Genomic DNA, 23,452 nt, shown 5'->3' on the forward strand with positions numbered 1-23,452 from the left:
CCTAGTAAAACATTAGACTTACAGTGGCTATTTTGTTGACTTACTATTCATAATAAATACATTTTCTGAAATTGTGTGTTATCTTTAATCATTATTGCTGCAATTATAAGATAGATGAAAAGACTGATTTACCTTTGCTTTATCATTATCCAGCATATAGGTGACATACATTAAACATGCTAGAAACTTACTGTATGATTTATATCGTACGCCGGCTTTCATGCCGGAATTTGAACCGCCATATTGTTTTCTCTCACAATCTTTATTTTATAATTTGCATTGAAAACGTCAATAATTTTATTAATGCCGTGCCCGAGATTCTCTACATAACATCACCCTATGAAGCATACGTCTGTCTATCTTAATATTTTTTGGTTCTGGAAGAATAGCAGATTACGTTTAATGGTGGCTCGAGACTTGGCGATTTGCGGTTTATGAATCAATATACATTCCTTGTAGATAGATTTAATGGCGTTAAAAATTACTGAGAGACTTTTTTGTTTAGCATCTGGAAGTAAAAAAATGTTGAATCAATTAAGTTCTGTTATTTGTTAATATTCTGAAAAAAAATGAATTAAATTAAATTTATTAAATCTTTATATTATTGTTAGTTTAGCTTTCACTGTAGTTGTTTTTCTACGTTTATTATGTGTTATTATTTTCGTCAAAAGAAAACGATGTGCGTATATGAACATATGAGTTAGTGTACACAGTTACTGACCACCATACCGTCGTCTAACTCCCTCACTTACAAAAATGGACATAACATCTAACATAAATTGAATTTCATAAAGGATACTTTTATATCCATTATATGTATATACATATTTATGTGTACACATATACATATCGCAAATATATATGTATATATATAGGTATGAATGTACATCTGATAATGTTTGGGCATATTGTATAAGAAACAACAAAAATATATCGGTAAAGATATAATATTTGACTCTGTCCCTGCTTGCCAGCCGGACAATGTCGGCAGTGTCCATCGTGTACACAAGCCAGTTTGAGGTTTGAGTTCATATTCATTTGGAGTGTGAGGTGTGGGGTGTGGGGTGTTAGGTAGTATAATCTTTATTGTTATTGTTTTGTCCTTTTTATGATGTGCTCATATATAAAACACTACACATCTTTACTACATTGTATAACCCAACACATACACATACACACACACAATCTCACGCATAGAAAATATACCAGAAATATAAGAAAAATATGTGAAGGTAAAATCAAACAAAACAAAAAAAAAAAAGAAAAAAATGTAAGAAAAATTGGAAAAATGAAACAATAACACACAATTGCACGCTCGGACATTCATGCCATAATAATTGGGTGGCAGTACGGCAGTACGGCGGTAGCGATGGCTCTGGCTCTGGCTCTGGCAGCCACACTATTATTTCTGCTGTGATTGTGCTTGTGTGACGGCATTATTGGTGGTGAGTTCACCCTCTGCACTTTACGTTTGTGTTGGCGTTGGCTTTGTTGTCTTTACTCCCGAGGGGTTGTTCAGTGTCTTTGAATTTTGCGCTTCCTCTCCGACCACGACTCAACAATATTTTCCTGCTTTCCTGTTATTAACGAAGGTTCTATTTCCGTTTCATTGTGGTTGGCATATGAAATTATCACAGATATGTATGAGCACACGTTGGCAGAGCAGCAATAACAAAAACACATCGTGCAACCTTGTTCTATGAGGCTGGTTCTGGGTATGCCACGTTATGGATTATGATAGCTTTGTTTATTTGCAGTGCACATATTTTCATTTTTGTTTTTCATAACTTTATGTAATAATAGGCGTGGCGTTATGATATCATATGGCATATTGTGGTTGGCTGAGGCTTTCTTGTGATTCCCACAAACTGCGGTTGGTTGTTAATAATTTCATTTCCGTTGTGTCTGGCGCAATATGAATTTCTTTTCATATACGAAAATATGAAATTCATTTCAAAATGGCGGAATTATGAATGAAAAAGACACATAAGACCAACAATTCTAGACTGTCTGTTGGGTCTTGTCCTTGTGCCTTATGTACACCCATATGTGAGTAAGCATATCAAAACCTTGACCACTTAAAGTATAAAAATTAATGTAGAAAAGAAAATGCGATAGGAAAAAATTGAAGTAAAAGTGGTGAATGTGTTTTACACATTAAATAAAATAAATAAGATAAAAGCATAGTAAAGAAAATTAAAGTAAACAGTGCAAAAAATGCTAACCCAAGACAGATGTCCAATTTTGGTCAGTTTGAAATAAATTATAAACGATAGCGTATAGCCTCGAGCGGCATATACCACAAACACCTGAAAGAATTGAAAAACAAGTTTATTCAAAATAAAATTGCATTAAAAAAAAGAAAAGGGAGAGAAAAGAATAGAGAGGAAAAATTGAAAAAAATATATGGCGTATAAAGCTTAGCCTCAAGATTGATAAAAAAAAGAAATTATGGTGAAGGAGTTCGGAAGCAAGTCAAACCGTTTCCGAAATGCGCTACATTTTATGATTGTTATTAATTAGCTATAACTGGATTGGTCACATTTTACGAAAGCCGTCAAGTGAATCTTGTTTTCAAGCCCTTATGTATAATCCGCAAGGCAGTAGAAGAAGAAGAACGCCTAAGATTGCCTGGCGCAGATCAACACTAAAAGAAATTAATAGCTAATCCACACACCTTGGCAGATAATACATCAATATTGTTGAGCTCAGAGAAATGACAGTCAGAAGGCAAACATGAAGGCAATTTGTAGATAGCCTATGCCCAGTATAGTGGCAGAGTTAAAGGATGATAACAATGAGAGACTATAAGTTTACACATATTTGTATCTGTTTACACACAGAACCAACATTTTTACCCGATCTAACTCAATAAGCAAACTGGTGGTAGACTACAAGTGTATTTTTAAGCTTATAGCACCAGAGGGAGAAGTTTGTTCCAATTAAACCCGCTCTTTACTAGGTGCCAAAAAATTTAATTACGATTTTTATCTAATTCAAGCCTTACGAGGTTTGTATGTTAACATAATGCCTCAACAAATTTAAATACCGCCTTTGATATAAACTGCAATAACCTAGCCTAACAAAAATTTAACCTTATTAAATGGTTTGAAGTAATTGAAACTCCATTGCTCTATTACTATATATGCAGCACCTTATGTAGTATAGTAATGGCAATGGTAATGGTAATGACTTGTACGTAAATCCGTTTATGCAGTTTGACTAGCTTTATCTATTGTGCACTCCTTTGCCCTTTGTACAATGACATTTAGAATCTCGAGAAATCGAACCAGCTCCTTCAGAGGGAGTTTGACTATAGTTGTGCGGACGAACTAGCACTTAGCCTGACGGTTAACTGAAAAGTTTCGCTGGTAGTGACTACTGTCGGTTATAAATCACTTTTCTAACAGAGTGCTCGTTGTAGATTAATTTAGTTCATATTGATGAGCCGGTCCAGATAACTGCATGGCTTTTTTCTGCGACTTTGCGAAATCATTGTTATTATTTTCAGTATGATTAGATATTGAACAAAGCATCACTCTATTTTTGCTTATCAGCTATTGCTGATAAGAGAACTAATATCTTGATTGTAGGACAATAATGCAATAGTCATTTACATTAATAAATCTGTCTTTAGCTATTTCTAGAGTTTTTTTTAGTAAGCCACTTTAATTCACTTTATTACAGAATATGCCTATGTTGATTGATGGTAGTGATTTCTGATATTGAATCATTTACTCTTGTGTTTGTTATTATAGAGTAGGTCTATGTTGATTGATGGTGGTGATTTTTGATATATAAGCATTTACTTTGGTGTTATTATAGCGTAGGTCCATTAAGTAATAATGGCGGCGATTTCTGATATATAATCATTTACTTTGATATTTGTACTTGATTTTTAAGTAAATTGCTATAAAAGATTACCCACGTTCTCTATTGCGCTTCCGGGATTGTGGTACTATAGATATTGAATCAAAGCGTTGGTATAATAAAAAGTCTGTAACGCTCTCGAATGCCATATTTTCTTTATGTAGCTGAAATCGTAGAAAGAATAAAAATTGTATTAAAATAGATAAAACCACATGGTATATAATACATCGCAACGGAAATGGAAAGGATAAAATTAATTTTTTCGAACCGCATAGTCCCCCGCGTTCACTTCCCGCGTTTACAAAAAACGCTATTAAACCGAGCAAACACATTTAGTTTGTGGCTATTTTTGCAATAAAAATGTGAAAGAAGTGAAATGGAAAGAGAAAAAAAGAACGCAATATAAAAAGAAAATAAAAATGGAAAAACCTTAAGCAAAATATAAAAAAATCTGATAAAAAAAAGGCGTAAAAAACATATATCAAAAAAAAAACATGAAGAAAACTAATAATAGTAAAAAATGTATAAAATAGCAGAAAAACACAAAGAAGAAAAATTCACCTGTATGTGAAAACAAAAACAAAAAAAAAAAATCGGTGAAGGTGCCACACTATGGAGCATCCGTGTGAGGTGTAGGAGTGTGATGTCAGCGATAGTGGGTGGCAGCAGCAGTTGGTTAAGTATTTAGTTTTTTATTAACTGTGAAGTAGTAGGTTATAATTCGATTTGGAAATTTTGGACTGAACAGGGACTGTGGAGGGAAGTCTCTGGGAGCGATGGTATGAGCGAGTGTATTGTTCGATTGACTAGAATGTTTACTAGCATTAAGTACGGGTCACGTTCATGCCTTTGTATGAAGTTGTACACGTATTCCTTGCTGATATGTACTGCGTATAATAAATTTACTTTTTTGCTGAGAAAGTTTGAAAAAGTACCACCGGAAGTCTCACCAAAACACGAATATAAAAAACAGCAAAAAGTGAAGAAAAAAAAAGAATATTTCCATTTATAAAGCTTAGAAAATCCGTTTCAGGAATGCTAAGAAAGCAGCAACAAAATAATAAAATTATATGTGCTTAAGAACATGCTCCATTCGTTCGCGCTGATGAAAGGGTTAAACTTATAGATTATTTTTCCCTTGAATTTTTATTTATTTATATAATTTTTTTTTTCTTTTTTGTTTGTAATATATATATATGTTTATTTATTTTTTTTTTTTTGCAATCGATTTCTGGTCAGCAAAAATTGTGAGTTTCGTATTTCTTTAAAGTAAATAAACATGACATACTCGTAACAGAAGTCGTAAAATGAGTTTGCGATACAGAAATCAGCAGACATCGTTTTTATGGCATTTATTAATGTTTTTCTGCCCCTGTTTTTTCCTTTTTGAATTAAACACTTAAATTTTTGTTGTGGATTTACTGGAAGAAGTGCGCAATAATTCTAAAAATCAATAGGAAACATTTCGAGCTGTAAGCACTTTTCAAATTACGAGCAGAAGAGACCACTGCTGGGTCTCTTCGACAGACGAAACGAAGCTTAAGGATTGGTTTTAAAATTAAGGTATTGGTTCCTCAATGATGCGTTGTGGCTATTTTTAAGGCATTTTGTATATTTTATTTAACTTAAATAAATTTTGGATTAGATTGAAGTTGTAATCTTCATAATTTAATGACATTTAATTGCAATAAAAACGTTTTCTTAAAAGTAATAAACATTAATTTTGGAGTATTAATATTAGTACCCGTCATATTTTTTGCGGAAATATATATGCAACTATTTCAATAATAAATATGATATAAAAGTTGTCAAAACCATCTTTAAAATATGTGGAGCATTGATGAAGTTATACTAAATACAGCTTTAATACTTTGTAAAGCATATACAATGTCCAAGTTAAGGGCGATGTTATGCCCTCAATAAATAAGTACTGAATCTTTGAAGAAATCATGATTTTGTTTTGAGAGACCAACGGATAGTGTGCCGACGCACAGAAATTAAACGATCAAAATTCATTATCTTCTGAACCGTTAGATATATTGAAACGAAAATTTCCTTAAACTGCACGAGTTCTAAGCCTGGCACTTGCAGTCCACACAAATTATATACGGACTATAAACTAATTAAATAAAAATTCGATTATTCCAAAGACCACTGATGAAGAGTATTTAGCAATACTCGAAACAGCGTTGTATGGTCAGCCAAACTACAATAAAATTAAAATAAATTTTTGTGTTTGTCCTTTATTTCTTTCTTTGCTATTCAAAACCCCTCTAAATTTCAAAATATAGTTATATATTTTTTTTTTAAATGAAAAAGTCGATTTTAATAAGTACCAAGAAAAGCGTTAACCTAGAGATTTTAAAAAGAATCACTTTTTAACGATATTATTTCAGGTTAAGTAAAGTCCTCTTACAACAAGCAGACAAGCTTTTTTTTATGACTGTTTTGCTGTGTAGAGAAGCATTTGAGAGAGGATCTCAAATTTTTTAGAATATCTTAGGTCCGGTACGCGTTGGTAAAGAGTATGGAACGATGGCTTGTATCAGCTATATTGCGACATAGGCATACTTTAGCTTATAAAATATATAGTTGCTTTTCGTTGGCTTGGTCATGTCTTAGGAATAAATGATTCAATATTTGTAAATGTACCGCGCGATAGAAAGCGTTGACATTTTCGGTAAAAGGACTAGGTGACTAAATGAGATCGGGATAGCAACAATAAGATATGGACGGCTTGTTAAGTGCCTTTTCTAGATTAGTTGTTGGAGTAGTTCTTAGTGCTCCCATTACGAATAGTTCAGTGAAATTTGAGACCGTTTTATTGGCTTTATTTATATCAATTTTCTTATTGCGCTCTCTTAGACCAGAACACCGTGAAACAGGACCAGTGTGACTATAGCTATGTATGAGAAATAGCTATTATAGCTATGTAGTGTAAGAAATAGTTCTCAAATAACGTTGGTTAAGTTTTTAAATGCGTATGATGCATTACAAATGTTTTTCGTACTATCTTCAACAGAACAAGGTATTTTTAGTATTCTTCAACACTTATCGAAATAGATGTTTATGCAATTTTATAAAAAATATAAAAATTAAAAATTAAACTAAAAATAAGAATATTTGCACATAAGATACTATTTAAAGTATTATCTAACAACGCGTAGAAGAAACTTCTTTCATATTGAATTTCTGTCATCAAAACAGATTAAGCGCTCTTTTCTAGATTTAGTTCTGGACTTTGTCCACAAAGCTTTAAAGGGCTTTGTATAATCAAAAGTGAATTTGGTGCAATAGAACTCTTCTGGCCGCAGTACCAGCTGTTGGGCAATTTCACGTCAATAATTTTAATAATAATAATAAAAATAATAATAATCTAGTGTGATCAAATTGTACTCTATATTGGTCTAACTAGTATGGTCTAGTATAGTATGGTGTCTTGTACATACACAAGTACACACATAAATAAGTAATATAGCTTAGTCTCAAGCGCTATGTAAGAAAACTACATTTACCATATAAGGCGAAGCTCATCACAGAGCTTTTTTACATTAGTTTAAATATCATTAAAAAGTAGAGTAGATAATTGATATACGGTAACATCTCTTAATAAAAAATGATGTCGAAGAACAAAGAGCAAAAATTTTATGAAATTATATTTCCAGTATGAATACAATCATTTTGCTCAAAAGGAGCTCAAATGATATTATGCTGACACACTTAAACACACTTAAACACTTAACCTCTGTAAAAGATATATTATTATTAATCTATATAGAACAAAAAAATATGTGAAGAGAATTCATATTCCATTCCATATCGAAGAGTATTAAATTGTAAAACTTTATGTGTTCGCCAAACAACACGACAAACTAAAGTTTGTAGTGTTTGTGGAAGCGACAAACAGAGAACTGTAGCTTCGACCCAGAAAAAGTTGAAAGCGCTTTACTTAAATACTCTGATCTACCGTGACTCGATCGCAGTTGTATTCATTACAGTCATAGCTCTGGTGAAGTATATATTCAAGTTGCGAAAATGGATCCATCGCGTCTGATTTGGTGTCATCAATCAAATGAAAACTTACAATTTTCTGTAGTGCGGGATTTTGCAATTGAGAATATGTGCGTCATTTATGTGGAGTGTGTGGTATGTCCTTTGATAGACTGTATTCGTAATGCTTTGCTACGGAATCCGAATGTCATCATTGCTGAACATGAGATTACTATAAATGATGGCAGAATGGAATGTATTTTGCGTTTGGCTACTCTAACTAACATATCTGCAATGCAGGCATACGAAGATGCAATGATAGAGGCTTTCGCAGAATTGGAAGATATAAACAATATGTGCAGCAAGGTCAAATAGAAAACTGAAGAGCTCTAATAAATCAAACTGTTCCTCAGTATAATAAAAATGTAGTTCTAAAAAAATTAACCAAAAAAAATAAATCAATTAAAAAAAATTAGAGATGAAATATTGCGATTTTTATTTATGCTTGGTGGAATATATTACTAATACATTTAGTATTTTTGAAAACTTGATCTATAAGAATAAAATTACTTCAGGATAAGAGTGAGCAGTATTGAATTATGTATAGAGTTGTTATAAAAAATTAATAATACATATTAAAAAATCTCTCATTCGTGCTTAATATTAGCAACGTATTTGGTTCTTCAGAGTTTTCGTAGTTCCTTTATAAGTTAAAACATTCTTTTGAAGTGAAGTAGCAAAGAAATCTACTTTATGAATATATTCTTCAACAAATCTGTCAGAAACCTGTACTCTCGCTGACGTAAGGCACCTCTCAAAACTATTGCAGTAGCCAATATTTAGTTAAAGATAGTTCATGATAATTAAAATTTCGAAAATAACTTTGATACCAAAGTTTAAATGAGAGGACATAAGAAAACAAAGTTTTTTACAATGTCAGGAATTATAGCAAATCATATCGGTAAGACAAAACTAGGTAGCGGCATAGAAGCTGCAAACTTCTTTACAAATATATCCACTTAAAAAAGGGGTATACAGGAAATCACTAGTCAAACAGCCGTTAAAACTATTGCAGTGTTCTATACATCGTCAATAATATATCGCAAATGAAGATGGAATATTCGGGGTCAAGTAATTACAGCAGTTAAAAAACAACCACACCAAAGAGGTGTTGATACTCGGTGTATATTTAATAGAAATTACTGATTCTTGAAGTTATTAGTTCGTGTTTCTATTAGTTTTATATTGTAATTGATTCATTAACACTTTTTGCGTCAGGTCAACAGAAATCGACTTATTCCCAAAACAGTAGTCACGTTCAAAGAGTCATAGTCTCCAAACTTTAAATATTATTTAAATATAATTAGTATTTGAAATACAAATATTAGGAGCATTGGAGACTAGAATATAGTAAAATTATAGCCGATATAAACTCAAGCTGTGTCTTATATATCCTGTAGAATGTCTTCGTGTTTCACTTTCTTTGAAGAAAGAAAAACTATAACACTTGTTATGTCACTTTTAAAGTTTATGCGGAGCCAGAGTTATTTTATGTGTAATTAAAAAAATATATAACAGAGTATAATTATTTAGGTGAATTATTTTTCAACTTTCTCCACAATGTATCAGTCATAGAAATATATTGAACAAAAAAAAAATACTTATATTTTGTTTGTGCAGATCTAGATGTCTTAGGTGCTGATCAAGGAAGTAAATCTAATATTTTCTTGTGTGTTTATAAAAATACTTTCTACTTACTTAATTACTTAAATGGCTCTAATAAACCGTTATCGGGTTTTGTCCTGACTCATTTCCAGGCGCTTTAGTTGTCTGCACATCTTCTCTTGTCTCATACATAATTCCAACGGAGACATGGTCTACTTTTACGCCTTCTTCTACCAATTGATGCTTCAAATACATATTTCATCGTCATCCATTCTTTCGGCATGATCTAGTTAGCGATACTGCTGGATGTCAAGTTGCTAAATGATGTCAATGTTGCGGTAAAGCTCGTACAGTCCTCGTTCCATTCGGCTGCGCTGGTCGTCAACAACTCATAGAGGACCAAATATCTAACGAAAAATTTTTCTTATTATTTTTCTTATTCATTGACTTATCAAATAAATTTTCGAGGTTAATGTAGTTCGGTTAGTAATACCCTGTACATTTATGTGCTTGTATGAAAAACAGATTTAAAAATTCATTTGAAATCTGTTTTGCTGACAAATATGGTTTCGTCTTACATCTCATCATAATTTTGATTACTCAAGTTTGCAAATGCGAACATCAAATTACATTTACAATGAATTCTCAACAACAACAACAAGAGTTACAAAGCAGTTATATCAGAAATACAACAAATAATTCAACAATTTAATCATAGATCTCGGTGAGGCCCATTCATATTATTCGCCTTCAATTCTGATTCCACTACGTCTTAAATTGCGCTCTCCCACTCCGCCTATACTTAGGTATTTATACAGAGTAACATAAAATAATGTCCTTGATGTGAAAATTTTAATTTCAAATTTAAATTTGAATTCGCAAATGAAGGAATATTTTATCTTGATGAAGACTTGTTTCATGTTGAGATGGGTTAGTCCTTGCGCCACTTTGAATCCGAGACGGCAAGTGAAGTTTGTGCCATTCCTATTCACACGACAAAACAGTGTAAATGGAGTGAAGTGAGAGTTAAGTGCAATAGAATGGCTCAACCCTTCCACTTAACTTTTTTCTGTATTATTTCGTTATTTCATTAGTTTTTTTTCTGTTTTGTCATTTAAATACCATACCAGCCCCCTTTCGCTACCTGGCATATACGGGTAGCGGGCGCTTTTTCTAGTCGTAAAGTTTTGATCATTTCTCAGTAAATTTTCTTAATTTTCACTTCACTTTTCCATAAAGACAAATAAATCTACAAAGAAGTGAGCTGCAGGAAACCACTTGCGTGCGCTTCGCTGAATATGACGCCTTCCACTTTTACTAATTCCACCACAGCTAAACTTTTTCAACATGAAATTCTATGGCATTCATATCAACAGCCTTCCTTGCGTACATGTGGTAAGCAGAAGCAAATGCTTACCTGCTCCTGGCTCGTCTATGCATGTGCGTGTGTTTGAAATATTTATGTTTGCATGTGTTAACACTATCCAACAAAATTGATTTTTTTAATGTTAATTTTTTCTTGCCGAAATTGACGCGTCTTATGACGAAAAGAAACTATTTAAAATTTAGAAAGGTTCGAATACCAATGCAAAGACAACTGACCATAGAATGCTGTTTGTATTCCAATTATTACCATATATGTTACTCAATATTCGAATTCTTTTATATTAATTTATAGTCCATATGTAATTTGTTTGGACTGCATGTGCCAGACTTAGAACTTAGATGAGTCCTTGGCAATACTCAAAACAGCGTTGTATGGTCAGCCAAATTTCAATAAATTTAATAAATTTTTGTCGTTGTCTTTTCTTCCCTTTTCAAATCCTTCTAATTTTTAAATAGTTTATTTTCGTCATTAAGACGCGCCTTTATCGGCAAGAAAAAATTAACATTAACAACCTTTTTTGTCTTTTAATAAAATAATGGAATAATTAAAATTACTTATTAAAGAAAGAAATATTATATTAAACACACTTTCTATAAATTCCAATTATTTTGAATTTGTGTAAAAACCTTGCAGACTGGTGTTCAAATATAAATTTACCAGACCACTTTTCTGTTAATTTTTTTCTTTTTTGATTATGCTAAAATTATATTTAGCCAAAAGGAGTTAAACGACTACAAATGCCAGTAATCAAGGAAAATGCTAGTATATACGTATTCATTTTGCAGGAGACGGGAGGGGGACAGTTTTTAACTGGAATTGCTTATAAATTGTAGGAATGCATAATTGTTGATAAATTGTTTTTTTTCTGCTTGCCAACTCATATATTTGAGCTTATCTGTTAGTGTTTTAAGTTTATGTCTGTATATATATATACGTGTGTAAGTGTATATGGATGTGTATGTGTACCTGCGGCGTACGGTAGATCAGGCTTCAAGAAAACCTTTTGACGAAAAATATCATTTTGGCTGACAAAAGTTCATGTTTCGCTTGATGGCACTGCACATCCACAGAATGTCGAATGATGTTGTTTATGTGGTTGTTGTTAATTCATGGTGCTGGTTGTTGTTGTTATTATTATTGTTGGAATTGTTGTTGACTTAGCTTTTGGTGATTATGATGTTGATAATAATAATGTTAGGGTTGCTGGTTAAATAACAGAATTTTCTTCAACTGCCAATGCTAGGTAAACTTTTGAATGAATTTTGAAGCTTGTGTACATGTGTGTTTGTGTGTGTGTGTTTATGTTATCCTTTCATTCATTCATAATGACTTGACAGAGTGGCAAACAATTTTAAATATTATCATCAACGCCATCTTGAAAATCAACGTGTGGAAAGGTTGAAATTAAATTTTTACATTTTCAATTTCATGAGGTGGGAGGTGTGGTACAAGCAGAAGATGCAGGCATGCGATAAATTTGATTATTAAATTAAGAGGCAGTGAAAAAAAATGGTAAACATCAAGACGCTATCAAAGAATGGAATAAAGAAATGGTAAGGAAGCCATCAAAGCAAGAAGGGGTTGATGCTTTTTTGACATTTTCTTGTCCCGCAAATTTTATTGGCCAGTAATATTGCATTTCAGACATAAGTCATAAAATTCTTAAGTAAATATGAATTTATAATCTCAAGGCAGCGTTTGTAAATCTTCGACCAATTCTTCTTTCTATATTTCTTCTTCTTTTTTTCCATCATCGAAACCTTATCTTTTGTCAAAGTAAAGTCGCAGTGTAGCATTTCGTTTGAAATTGGATTATGTGTATCGTTGAGCTTAACGTTTTTTTCAGTTAAAAATTGTAATAGATCGTCCCATTCTAGAAATAAGAAGGATAGGTTCTTATTTCTACGAAACCTTGTTGTAATTCGTAGATTCACCTACTGTGCAACCAAATTTTCTTCTTCGAGCCTTTATCTTTTGTCAAAGTGTAGTCCCGGTGTAGCATTTTGTTTGAAATTGGACTGTCTGTATCGTTAAGCTTAACGTTTTTTGCAACTAAAAATTGTAATAGATCCAATTATCGTACAATTAATTTTTCTACTTCTTCGAGAACTTTTTTCTTGTTAAAATGTTGTGGCAGTGTTGCAGTGTAATGTTTGAAATTGGGCTGTTCTTATCGGTGAGCTAATCATTTTTCAAACTATATATTGTTATAGATCCACACAGCGTGCAACTTATCCTTCTTCATTTTCTTCTGCGAAACCATATTATGATGGATATAGTTCCCCATTAAGTAGGCATTTCTCTTTATTTTTGTTTTCATTCTCTACACTCTTTTAAACTAATTATTACCATTATCATCTTGCTAGATGAACAAAGTTAATAAGATATATATTAAAGATTCATTTCATAAGTCTAGTTTCCATATTAAAGATCGGACCACACTTCTTGACCATTCAAAGAATGTAATTATATACAGTCTGTTTTATATTTTAAGAAGACTGGCCTCGATATTTAATAAAAATAAATCAGTTTTTTTCTATACGTAGTTTACATTGCAATGTGTTTTCATTAACCAATGCATTCAATTTATAAAATTGATACTTCCCATTGTAGTAAGAAATAAAATAGTTAATTAATATTATTAAATAATAGTTTTTGTATAATAAGTGTTGAAAATTTAATACTGAGACCATACAAAAGGTTCACATAATTCTACTTTGATTGCTCACAATCGTTTTAAAACTTAATTAAGACAGCCAACTTAATAGTTATTGTCTTAAATAATCTGTAGTTCTCAAGTCACACATTATTAATTATAAATAAAAGAATCTACTTCCTAATATAAAAAATTAACTGTCTATGGTCAACTTGATTCTGAAATACTTTAATTTAAACAAAAAACTGAAGTGTAATCAGGATAATGGGTAATGGGTTTGGTTTCACTATCTTGATGTGCCAATTAACAATACCCATTGGATGATCAGTATGATTTTTGAATTTATTTTGAATTTTTATTTTTTATAGGTGCCCAAGGGGCTTTCTTTTCATTAGATAGATTTTTAAATAGATTTCAAAAATAAAAATTGGACTTATATTTTTCGGTTGTTTAAAAAGATTTTTTATAATTTGTCATTTTAACGGCTTCAATTAGCAATACTACAAGCGAGTAGTCACTACACATTTTTTGGGTTACTTATATACAGTATAAGAAATAAATATACAATAATTAATATTAATTATGTTAATTAATTTTTAAATGATATTTGAGAAGTTCAAATAGCTCTTCCTTTTATTTAATAAATGCCGTGTTTCACATATATGCGCTCTTTGTTTATTTAAGTAATATGAGTAACAAATGCTTTTAATCGTGACACGGCCGGTTGAATTGGACACAACTATCTGGTTTGCCTCAGCATTTATATTCTCAGAAACTCAAGAAACAGATGTTCTTGATATATATATATAGTCACTACTTTAATGTGAAATTTATCCGCAAAATTTGTATTTTTTGATCAGGCTAATATTAATGGAAAACCATGTTATTCATCTAGAATTTCAATAAATTGTGTCCTTAGTGACTAACTTAGTCACTTAGTTGCTATGAAAATTGTGAAAGTAGCTGAAGTAAATATATCAAGAATATTGTATAAACAAGACCCACATATTTTTTACTGCTTTCATCCAATATTTTAATCACATGTATGAATTTTTGGCCTACGATTTATCTGCATTGCTTCTTAAAGTCGATAATAAGACGACAATAGAATTAGCAAATAATCGAAAATCTGAATTTGTTTGGGTTTGAATTTGAAAGGTTGTTTGACTTTTCTACAGTTTCTGAAAAGCAGCCTAAAGGCTGCTGGAACGTTATGAAAATGTTTCTTTTGAAACCTATAAATTGCGCTGTCATGTCCATTTGTCAATGGACCTTACTGTAGTCCGATTTTTAGGCGATTTTTTCCACTTTACTATTGTTTACGCGGACGATATGGTTTACTTCTTGTGATATGAATATGTAGAGGATTTCTATTTAAGAGAGGTAAGTCATCGGATTTGTGAAAAATATATATTAAAAATTGTTATAAAATTAAAAGAAATAAGTTTCAACACAAAATCATTTATTTGATTACGAATAATATAACATAGTATAAATATTTTTTTTATTTCAGTACAATCTAATCTAATCTAAGCTAAAGATTTTTAAAATATATTGAATAATAATTAACTTTGTTGGTGTTTTTTACTTTTTCGTTATTATATACTTTATCTGCAAAATAAAGCTTAACAAATTTGTTATATTTTTTAAGTTCTGAACTCTGGCCCATATTATATTGTAATCCTGCTTTTTCATCTTCTTTTAGTGTTTGGGTTCCTTTATAGGCCATTCCATTTAAATTTTAATTTGGATGAAGATTTTGATTCAGACCCTGCAATACGCTCAATCTGATGTTCAATTCCTCATATGCCGAACCCACTGCAGCATAAAATGCATTTAGAGCTGTAACTTGACCATTCGTTTCTACTTGCAATGTGGATAAGATTTTGTCATTTTCATAAGTGATCTCCTGTTCAGCTTTAATAACATTTGGATTCGATAACAATATATTCTTGAACATTGAAACTAAAGTAGATTCCATAGACTCTGTAGATTCAACCAATATATTAATCGAATTATCCATTGTCATGTTTTGTACTAAAGTTAAACTCAAATTGTCGCCTTGGGTTTCGTTAATTTTATTCTTTGTAGAATCCATTGTGGTTAATAATGGAAACCGAAACGATTACTGAAAATTACAGAAGACCGTTTTTGATATTCAAGTAATGCTTCCAACTCAACGTGAGCTTAAAATTAAATTTGTATGCAGTTTTGTAGAATTGTAGTATAAAGTGAAACTACAATTTAGAATGAGAAGGCACTAGTCTTGCAGTCCACAACTTCAATTTTCACCAATCAAGTCTCAATTTTTACTTGACAACTTTTTTTTTAATATATCTTTCTCATATTCGTATCGCATATTTATGTAAAGGGTTCTACTTCTAGTAATCATTTATATATGTATATTGTGAAGTGAAAATAAAGGAACTCAGCTCGATCGAATAGTCTACTCATTCTTTTCAATGCTTAGACAATTTTTAAAGAATCTCACTTTTTGATATGAGAACTTTTGTTGAGTTAACATAGATAGTCCAGTATGAATAAGAAATTGCGAAGATCGTTTTTACTCTACAAGCAATACTACATTATCTCTATTTACTAATACATAAGTGTTTTGATTCAAGCGGTTTGTTTGGATTGGTGATGATTTGTTACAAAGACTCATCTTCAATAGTGTGGTATAACTATTGATACTCTATTGTAGTCTTATCAGTAAAGTACATATAGTTGAAAACAAAAAAATTGAGAGAGAAGAGAGTGGGTAAGCTCTACGATTTTTGAAAATCACCAATTAGAATCGCTCAAAGTTCTTGAATAATAAAAAAAATAAAATTCTTTCGCTTTAGAGATAATGGGCGACAGATAAAGAACAATTTTTATTTATGACTCAAGTTGACAGCTTTATTATATTTTTATTATATCGTAAATTATTTTTAAATACTCCAGTGGCGTAGTAGTTTTGGATGTAAAAAATTCTCGAAAATAAAAAATGGTACGGAATCTCGTTTTAATAAGCTAAAATTGTTGATAATAGTTTGTCATTCTTAGCATGGATGCAGTCCACTTTAGTTTTTCTATTATTTTAAATACTAGTATTCTTAATTACTTGGGCGTACCAGTTTAAGCTTTATAAAATGAAAATAAAAGTTGATTAGTGCATTATATATGAATTTGCTTAGCAAGATTTAAGGATACTTCTAAGAATATACTCTTAAACACCATAGAAATAAATGAAAAAAGTGCTGTAATAAAGCTCAATAAAACTTTATCAAACTTATTTAGTTATTTCAAAAGTTATGTATGACTATATAAGTCCCTTATAGGAAACAAATTAAAAGTGTTATTAGAGTGTCCTACTCATGTCATCTACATATAAATTTTAATATATATTTACTGGATGTGATTACTTTGTTTTTTCAGTTCCTGCATGGCAACCTTATATAACTAAATTAGCAAACGAATTTACAAAAATGTATTAATATGATAATGTTTTAATAAATTTCAAAATTTATTTATATATATATATATGTATGTATTCATATATAAGTAATTATATTAAAATATTATAAGGAACGCGAGTGCTTACTTCAATAGCCAAGATAAAAGTGAACGAGCTTCGCTTATCAAGTTGAGAACTAAGAAGGCTAACGTGGACTTTTCCAGATCAACTAGTGGATGTCCCATTTGGTAGCAATCAGGCGAACGAATAATCGCATGATTATGCCGTTAATGGAACTAAGCGCAGTTGTATATATATATATATCTACGTCAGTGAAGGGAAAATCAAGTAAAATTTTTTCACTTAACAGGATATACGTATTGTATCTCGTCACATAATTACGGATTGATATAGATAAAACATTAACGCTGTATAAGCACAATAATTAAAACTTGGAGTCAAACTTTTAGTTATTAAGCTGCACTGACTATTTGCTAGATATTTTTCCTTTACATTAGAGAATAAAATTGCATTATACATCATCACTAAATGGACTATTGAATTTGACATTATAAGTACATTATATATTAAAATCTTACAAAAAGTTTGGTTAAAAATATCAGGAATAATCTAAGATAGCATGGTAAATCAGAAATGAGAACTTAAAAATATTGAACAAAAATACTTTCTAAACTGAAATTAACGTGGGTTAACTTTTTCTCTAAAACGGTTATATATACTATTAGGCCTTATGGCTAAAACAACCGGATCATTTTTTTATCTTGACTTATTATATATTATTTTTATTTATTTTATTTCTATTTTTGTCCTTCCACTGTAACTCATTCTTAATACTCGCGCATGAGCTCTAAACCATATAGTCACAGAGAATGTCAATTTCTATTGTTTTCTAGTCCTGTTTTAACTAAATAGTGGTCCGATCGATAAAAAATACGTATCATAGTTAACTTATTTTCATTTTTAAGGTAATATAGTATAATCTCGTGATGTGATTAAGTAGTTTAAGAGTTAAATACATCTTATTGGTCTCTAAGAGAGAAGATTCAATAAACACCCTTAAATTTAATTAAACAAAGAAAACAAATAAAATATATTTCTTGATGATGTGATCATTCGATTTGATCATACGATTTTATCAGCCAATAAAAATTGTCTATACTCGCATAAACAACTAAATATGCTCACATATATTGCGAGGTTGTCTAAAAATGCGCATTTTTACAACGTAAACAAATATAGATACTTCATATAGATACATCATAATTGCGCAGATATATTTTTTTTAAATATTTTGCGAAATATAGGTCAAGCAGAATATATATAACTGTTAACTACATAGCAGTTGTTGTTGCTTTTATTATTACTCATAAGTTCTAGAGAATGAATAAAAACTATGTAAACGAATATGAGTACTCCGTATTTTTTTTATTGATTATTTTCGTCAGGATATTTATCTGTTCTGTAAATTCTTTATTGCATACCCAAATCAATGCCTATGGGCTTCAGAACTGTAACGCTAAATAGATTTAAAGATAATATTTAATGTTGATATTAAGTGAACGGGGAGTAACTGTTAAGTAGGTAGAGTGGTTTAATATCTAAAAGTTTGACTTGAATTTTTTTCGTTCTATGTACTGATGCAGTATTAATGTTAGTCTATCTCTTAATGTATCCATCTGGACAAAATATCTTTCAGGTCTCAGTACATGCACAGCCTATCGATAATAACAATAATGTATTCATAAATACGAAACTTTATGTGATTGAATTACAGAAAAACGACTGAATGTAGTTTGCAAAGTAGTACTACTAAAAAGATTGAAAGTAACATGGTCATTATCGTTAAGATAGTCATTTTTTTACCAAAATTAAGTGTTTGATACTGCCTTGAAATTTTTACAACATTTCTTTAAGAACATTTATTTACAACTCTAACGTGGGAACCTGAGTTAACAAGGCGATTATTTGAAAGATTATTTAACATAGACAGAATATGTAAGAGCGAACCAGTGTTTAACACCACCGATTATAGTCAATTAATATAGACGCAAATTTTGAAGAATAAATAAGAGTATAAAGAATAAATTTTATTATTATTATTAGAGACCAGAAAGTATTGCGACCTAAATAGATCTATTGTACATAACTTTCATCCTTAAACTTATATATTTAGGTTTTTTATAAATTTTTACAGAAGTTGGAGTTTGTTGTTTAATAATTCATATGGAGACATTACAAGACCACCACCTCTTTATCTACCAAGAGCTGGACTTTCCAAAAAACTGTACTTTGAGTTTTCGATTTTCATAACACAAGAATGACATACATCAGTGTCAGAGATAATCAGTGTGAAAGATCTAGTTTAGTTATAGATATATAAAAAGGATGAATATCATGTAATAAGAAAACAGTGAAGCTAATAATATTGTGATTGGATATTTACTTTATATATATAGTTCCTATATATATATGATCTATATATGATCTTTGCATTTCATTTAACATTATATTCATTATAATATATTCGCACTGAAAAATTAGTGCTATGACAAATAGGACACCATTCTAAAATCTCTATTTTAATAAAAGTTTTCTGAACTGAAAATCATAAGACGTGATTCTTAATTCATACAGATTGATAAGATTGGAACTTTATCTTACCTCAACATTATCCCACAATCAGAACTCTATTAAATAGATTTAAAAATTTTTTGCTGCTTAATTAGTTTATTGCATGTTAAAGTGAATTTAACATAAATTCAATAGATTAACTTTAAAAATAAATTAAATTATAATTCTTTTTTATTCCGGAATTGCCCTTTTGAAAGCTTCCACTGCTCCAATGTTACCATTTGTTTCCAGAAAGAACACGGTAATCCTTTTGCCGTCACGATAGTGGGTATCCTGCTCAGCTGACACAACATCTGGATTATTACACAATGCATCCGTTATTACGTCACTTAGACTATGCAGTCTGCATTCAAGTACAATCAAAGCCAGCTGCTTCGCGGCGTAATGGCAAATGACACGAAGAGTAAACGATTCATTATGGCGAGTGAAACAAGCAAGTTCGTCAAGATCCATTGCGGCTAACAGCACCACAAAATTAATTTAAGAAAGATCAGAACTGAAGAGCCTGAAATGCTTATGCTTAAATCTCAGTATTAACTTGAGATTCAAATCAAATGTATTCGGCTTTTGCCACTTCAATAACACTACAAAATTGTTAAAACTTTAATAGATTTTCAAAAAAAAAGGTTAAAATTATAATTTTTGTTTGTCAAAAACCAGATTGCTGAGTTAATAAATTTATATTAAAATAACGAAGTAAAATTAGAGTATATCTCAATGTGGGTTAGAGGGTTGGATCTAACCCATAAGGTTGGATGTTACGTGAAAAGAACGATCCATAATTAATGCTGTAGTTTGCATGTTAGTAAATTAACGCGAAGGTGGATTAGCATTATAGTATATGACCACAAAGCAATAATTAATCCATAAGCTTTTATAATTTTACGAAGCAATCATTTTTTTTTCACTTTCGTGCCAAAAGAAAGTATACTTCAATCGCAGAGTTCGTAGAATTCAATATCAAAATATATAAGTAATTCTAAAATAGATTAACTAGGATTGTACTTATTGTGAAGTAATATATTAGAAAATATTTTATTGTTGTTGTTTTTGCAATTAACCAAATTTTTGCTTTTATTATTGTATTGTCAAGTAAGGTATCTATTACCTAACCTCTTCCAACCCCCTGAAAATGGCACTGATGATATGTGAATCAATAATTTTTATTGTTGAGGTACGTATATATTACCAGAAAGTAAAACATATGTTTTCGATTTAAATAATGTTCTGTTTTTTGCTTTAATACACAAGTGTTAATCAACATTTCTTGAGAATTTGAGTTTACCAGTTTCTATAAGTGGTTTGGTGGTAGTGTTGTTACCCTATATGAGATATTTTGTGTATGTGACCTCCAAGTTTGTACAGGTTTAATAGTCTCCATTATTGGAAACATATTGCTTCATGAGGTAAATAAAGGTCAATGAGATCAAAGAGAATATGTATGACACGTACTTACGCCTTACACTTCACCCTTCCAATGTGAAATAAATTTTCAATTAAGAGGAAGTATGAAAGTAAGTTAAATATGAATCTTTAGCTAAAATAATTATAAAACGACAATAAATTAATTCCACAACACATTTATTTTTATTTATTTGATTAATAGCTGTTGACATAAATATTGTATACTGACATAGAATATTGTAAGAATATGTAAAATATTAATATGTAAAATTATATATAAAAATTTATTTAATAAGTTTTTCAATATTTAAATTCCTGCACGGTAAGTCATATTGTTCCTTAAGTGAATAATTTGCATAATTTTTGGGTGTTTTCTATTCAATAATTACATGTTTATTAATTAATTAAATTTCATTCAGTTTGTTGCATATATTTATGTCAAAAATCCAATCGAAATCAATTCTATTCAGTTCTACATTCAATACAACATTGTATTTCTTTCAATATTATTGTCGACGTGCCTCTCCGGCTTTGCTCGACGTCTTGCTTTAATTGCAGAGCACTCAAATTTCAATTTGATTGGACACCGTCATCTGCATGGTCATTCAGACCCTGCATTATACCCAATCTGTAGTTCATTTCATGAAATGTCAAAACGACAGCGCTATAGAATGCATTTAGAGCTGTAACTTGACCATTCGTTTGTATGTGCCAGGTAGCTGAGATTTTGCCATTTTCAGAAGCGCTTTCCTGTTCAGTTATAAGGACATTTGGATTCAACATTAGGACATTCCTAAAAATCGAAATTAAAGCGGCTTCTACAGCTTCAACCAAAACATGAATTGAATTATTCGAAGCCACATTGCGAACGAAAGTTAATGTCATAATTTCACCACGATTTTCGATAATTGCATTACTTGACAAATCCATTGTGGTTAATAGCGAAGCGATCACTGTAATTTGTTTAGAACCGCTTTAGTATTTAAATTTAAGGCTTCAGTTCAACGTGAGCTTGAACTGAAAATTGTATTCAATTTTGTAGAATTGCAGTTCGAAGTGAAACCACAATTCAGAATGAGAAGGCACTAGTCTTGCATGGTCTGCAAGACTTCAACTCTCACCAATAATTTTATTCATATTTATAAAAAACGTTCTACTTCTAAAATCACTTACATGTATTGTGAAGGCGAAATAATGGAACTGATCTTGCTCTTGCACTAACTACAAATACTTTATCGAATAGTTCACTCATTCATTCAATACTTAGATAATTTTAAAGAATCTCATTTTCCGATTTGAGAACTTTTGTTGAGTTAACATAATAATTCGAGTATGAATAAGAAATTGAGAAAATTGTGTTTCTGCTCTATAAGCAATACTACATTATCTCTATTGACTTACATGTATGTAACATATGTTGCTTTAAACGATTTGTTTGGATTGGTTTAATATTTCGCACAGATTCACTGACAAATGATTTGCTACAAAGAAACAATTTCAATAGTGTGGTACAACCATTGTAACTGTATTTTCCGCAAAGTACATGTAGTTTGTAAGCAATACGGAAAAACAGAGAGAGATAGAGAGAGAGAGAAAGAAAAAGAGGGATAGGGATAGGAAGAGAGAGAGAGAGAAAGAAAAAGAGGAAGAGGGACAGCGATAGAAAAAGAAAGAGACAGAAACAGTGAGAGAGAGAGAGAGAGAGAAAGAGAGAGAGAGAAGGAGAGCAAGAGCGAGAAAGAGAGAGAGTAATTGATAGGAAATTGAGCAAACTCTCCAGTTTTTAAAAAACAACAATTGGAACATATCAAAATTTGTTTTTAATAGATAATACATATATGATTCATCATGTCGATGGCGTTGAAATTAATTAGCTTAGTACTTTTTACTCCACATCCCCTTGTTGCCATAATTAATATATTGACCTTTTGGCAATTATGGCAAAATTATGATGGTTTTGTTATCATAATCAAATGATATAGTCAACTTAATAGTAGTACATTAGAGTTCGGTTCGTTTCGATGTTACCTATTCAAGCGACCATATCTATTATGTGTGAAATTATTTTTTATTGATTTATATTATAAAAATTTTGTGGAAAAAATTAAAATTTCAGAAATCGTTAAGTCTACCTCAATGTGACCATCTTTTGCTTTGAATTTCGCCTTCAAATGGTTAAAAAATGGGTTGAATGGTTCACGAATGTGATCTTCTAGTATTTCGGCCCAATCCTAAACAATGGCTTTCTTCAGCGCATTCATATTGTAATATTTTTGAGTCCTCACCTTGCTCTCCAAAATCATTCTTGGCTTATACGAGACGGTGCTTTATGAGATGGTGCTGAGTCTTGTTTGAACGTCCATGATCTACGACCGAAATGTTTGTGTGC

The 23,452-nt window shown here is 30.9% G+C and overlaps 1 protein-coding gene across 1 annotated transcript; it reads right to left on the bottom strand.

Moving 5' to 3' along the window:
* Positions 1-21,381: 21,381 nt before the first annotated feature.
* LOC119689669 lies at positions 21,382-22,324 on the bottom strand. The gene is made up of 2 exons (XM_038104549.1): positions 22,237-22,324; positions 21,382-22,016 (listed from the first exon to the last, which is right to left on the bottom strand). Exons 1-2 carry the CDS (start codon positions 22,313-22,315, stop codon positions 21,634-21,636), a joined length of 462 nt encoding a protein of 153 aa, XP_037960477.1. The 5' UTR covers positions 22,316-22,324; the 3' UTR covers positions 21,382-21,633.
* Positions 22,325-23,452: the final 1,128 nt, after the last annotated feature.

Source organism: Teleopsis dalmanni, chromosome X (assembly GCF_002237135.1).
Source record: "Teleopsis dalmanni isolate 2A chromosome X, ASM223713v2, whole genome shotgun sequence".
Classification (NCBI taxonomy): domain Eukaryota; kingdom Metazoa; phylum Arthropoda; class Insecta; order Diptera; family Diopsidae; genus Teleopsis; species Teleopsis dalmanni.

Coding starts and splice junctions, on each gene's coding strand:
- LOC119689669 (XM_038104549.1), bottom strand. CDS start 22,315: ATGAGTGAACTATTCGATAAAGTATTTGTAGTTAGTGCAAGAGCAAGA. Junction 22,017..22,236: donor ATTTCGCCTTCACAATACAT/GTAAGTGATTTT, acceptor AACAAATTACAG/TGATCGCTTCGCTATTAACC.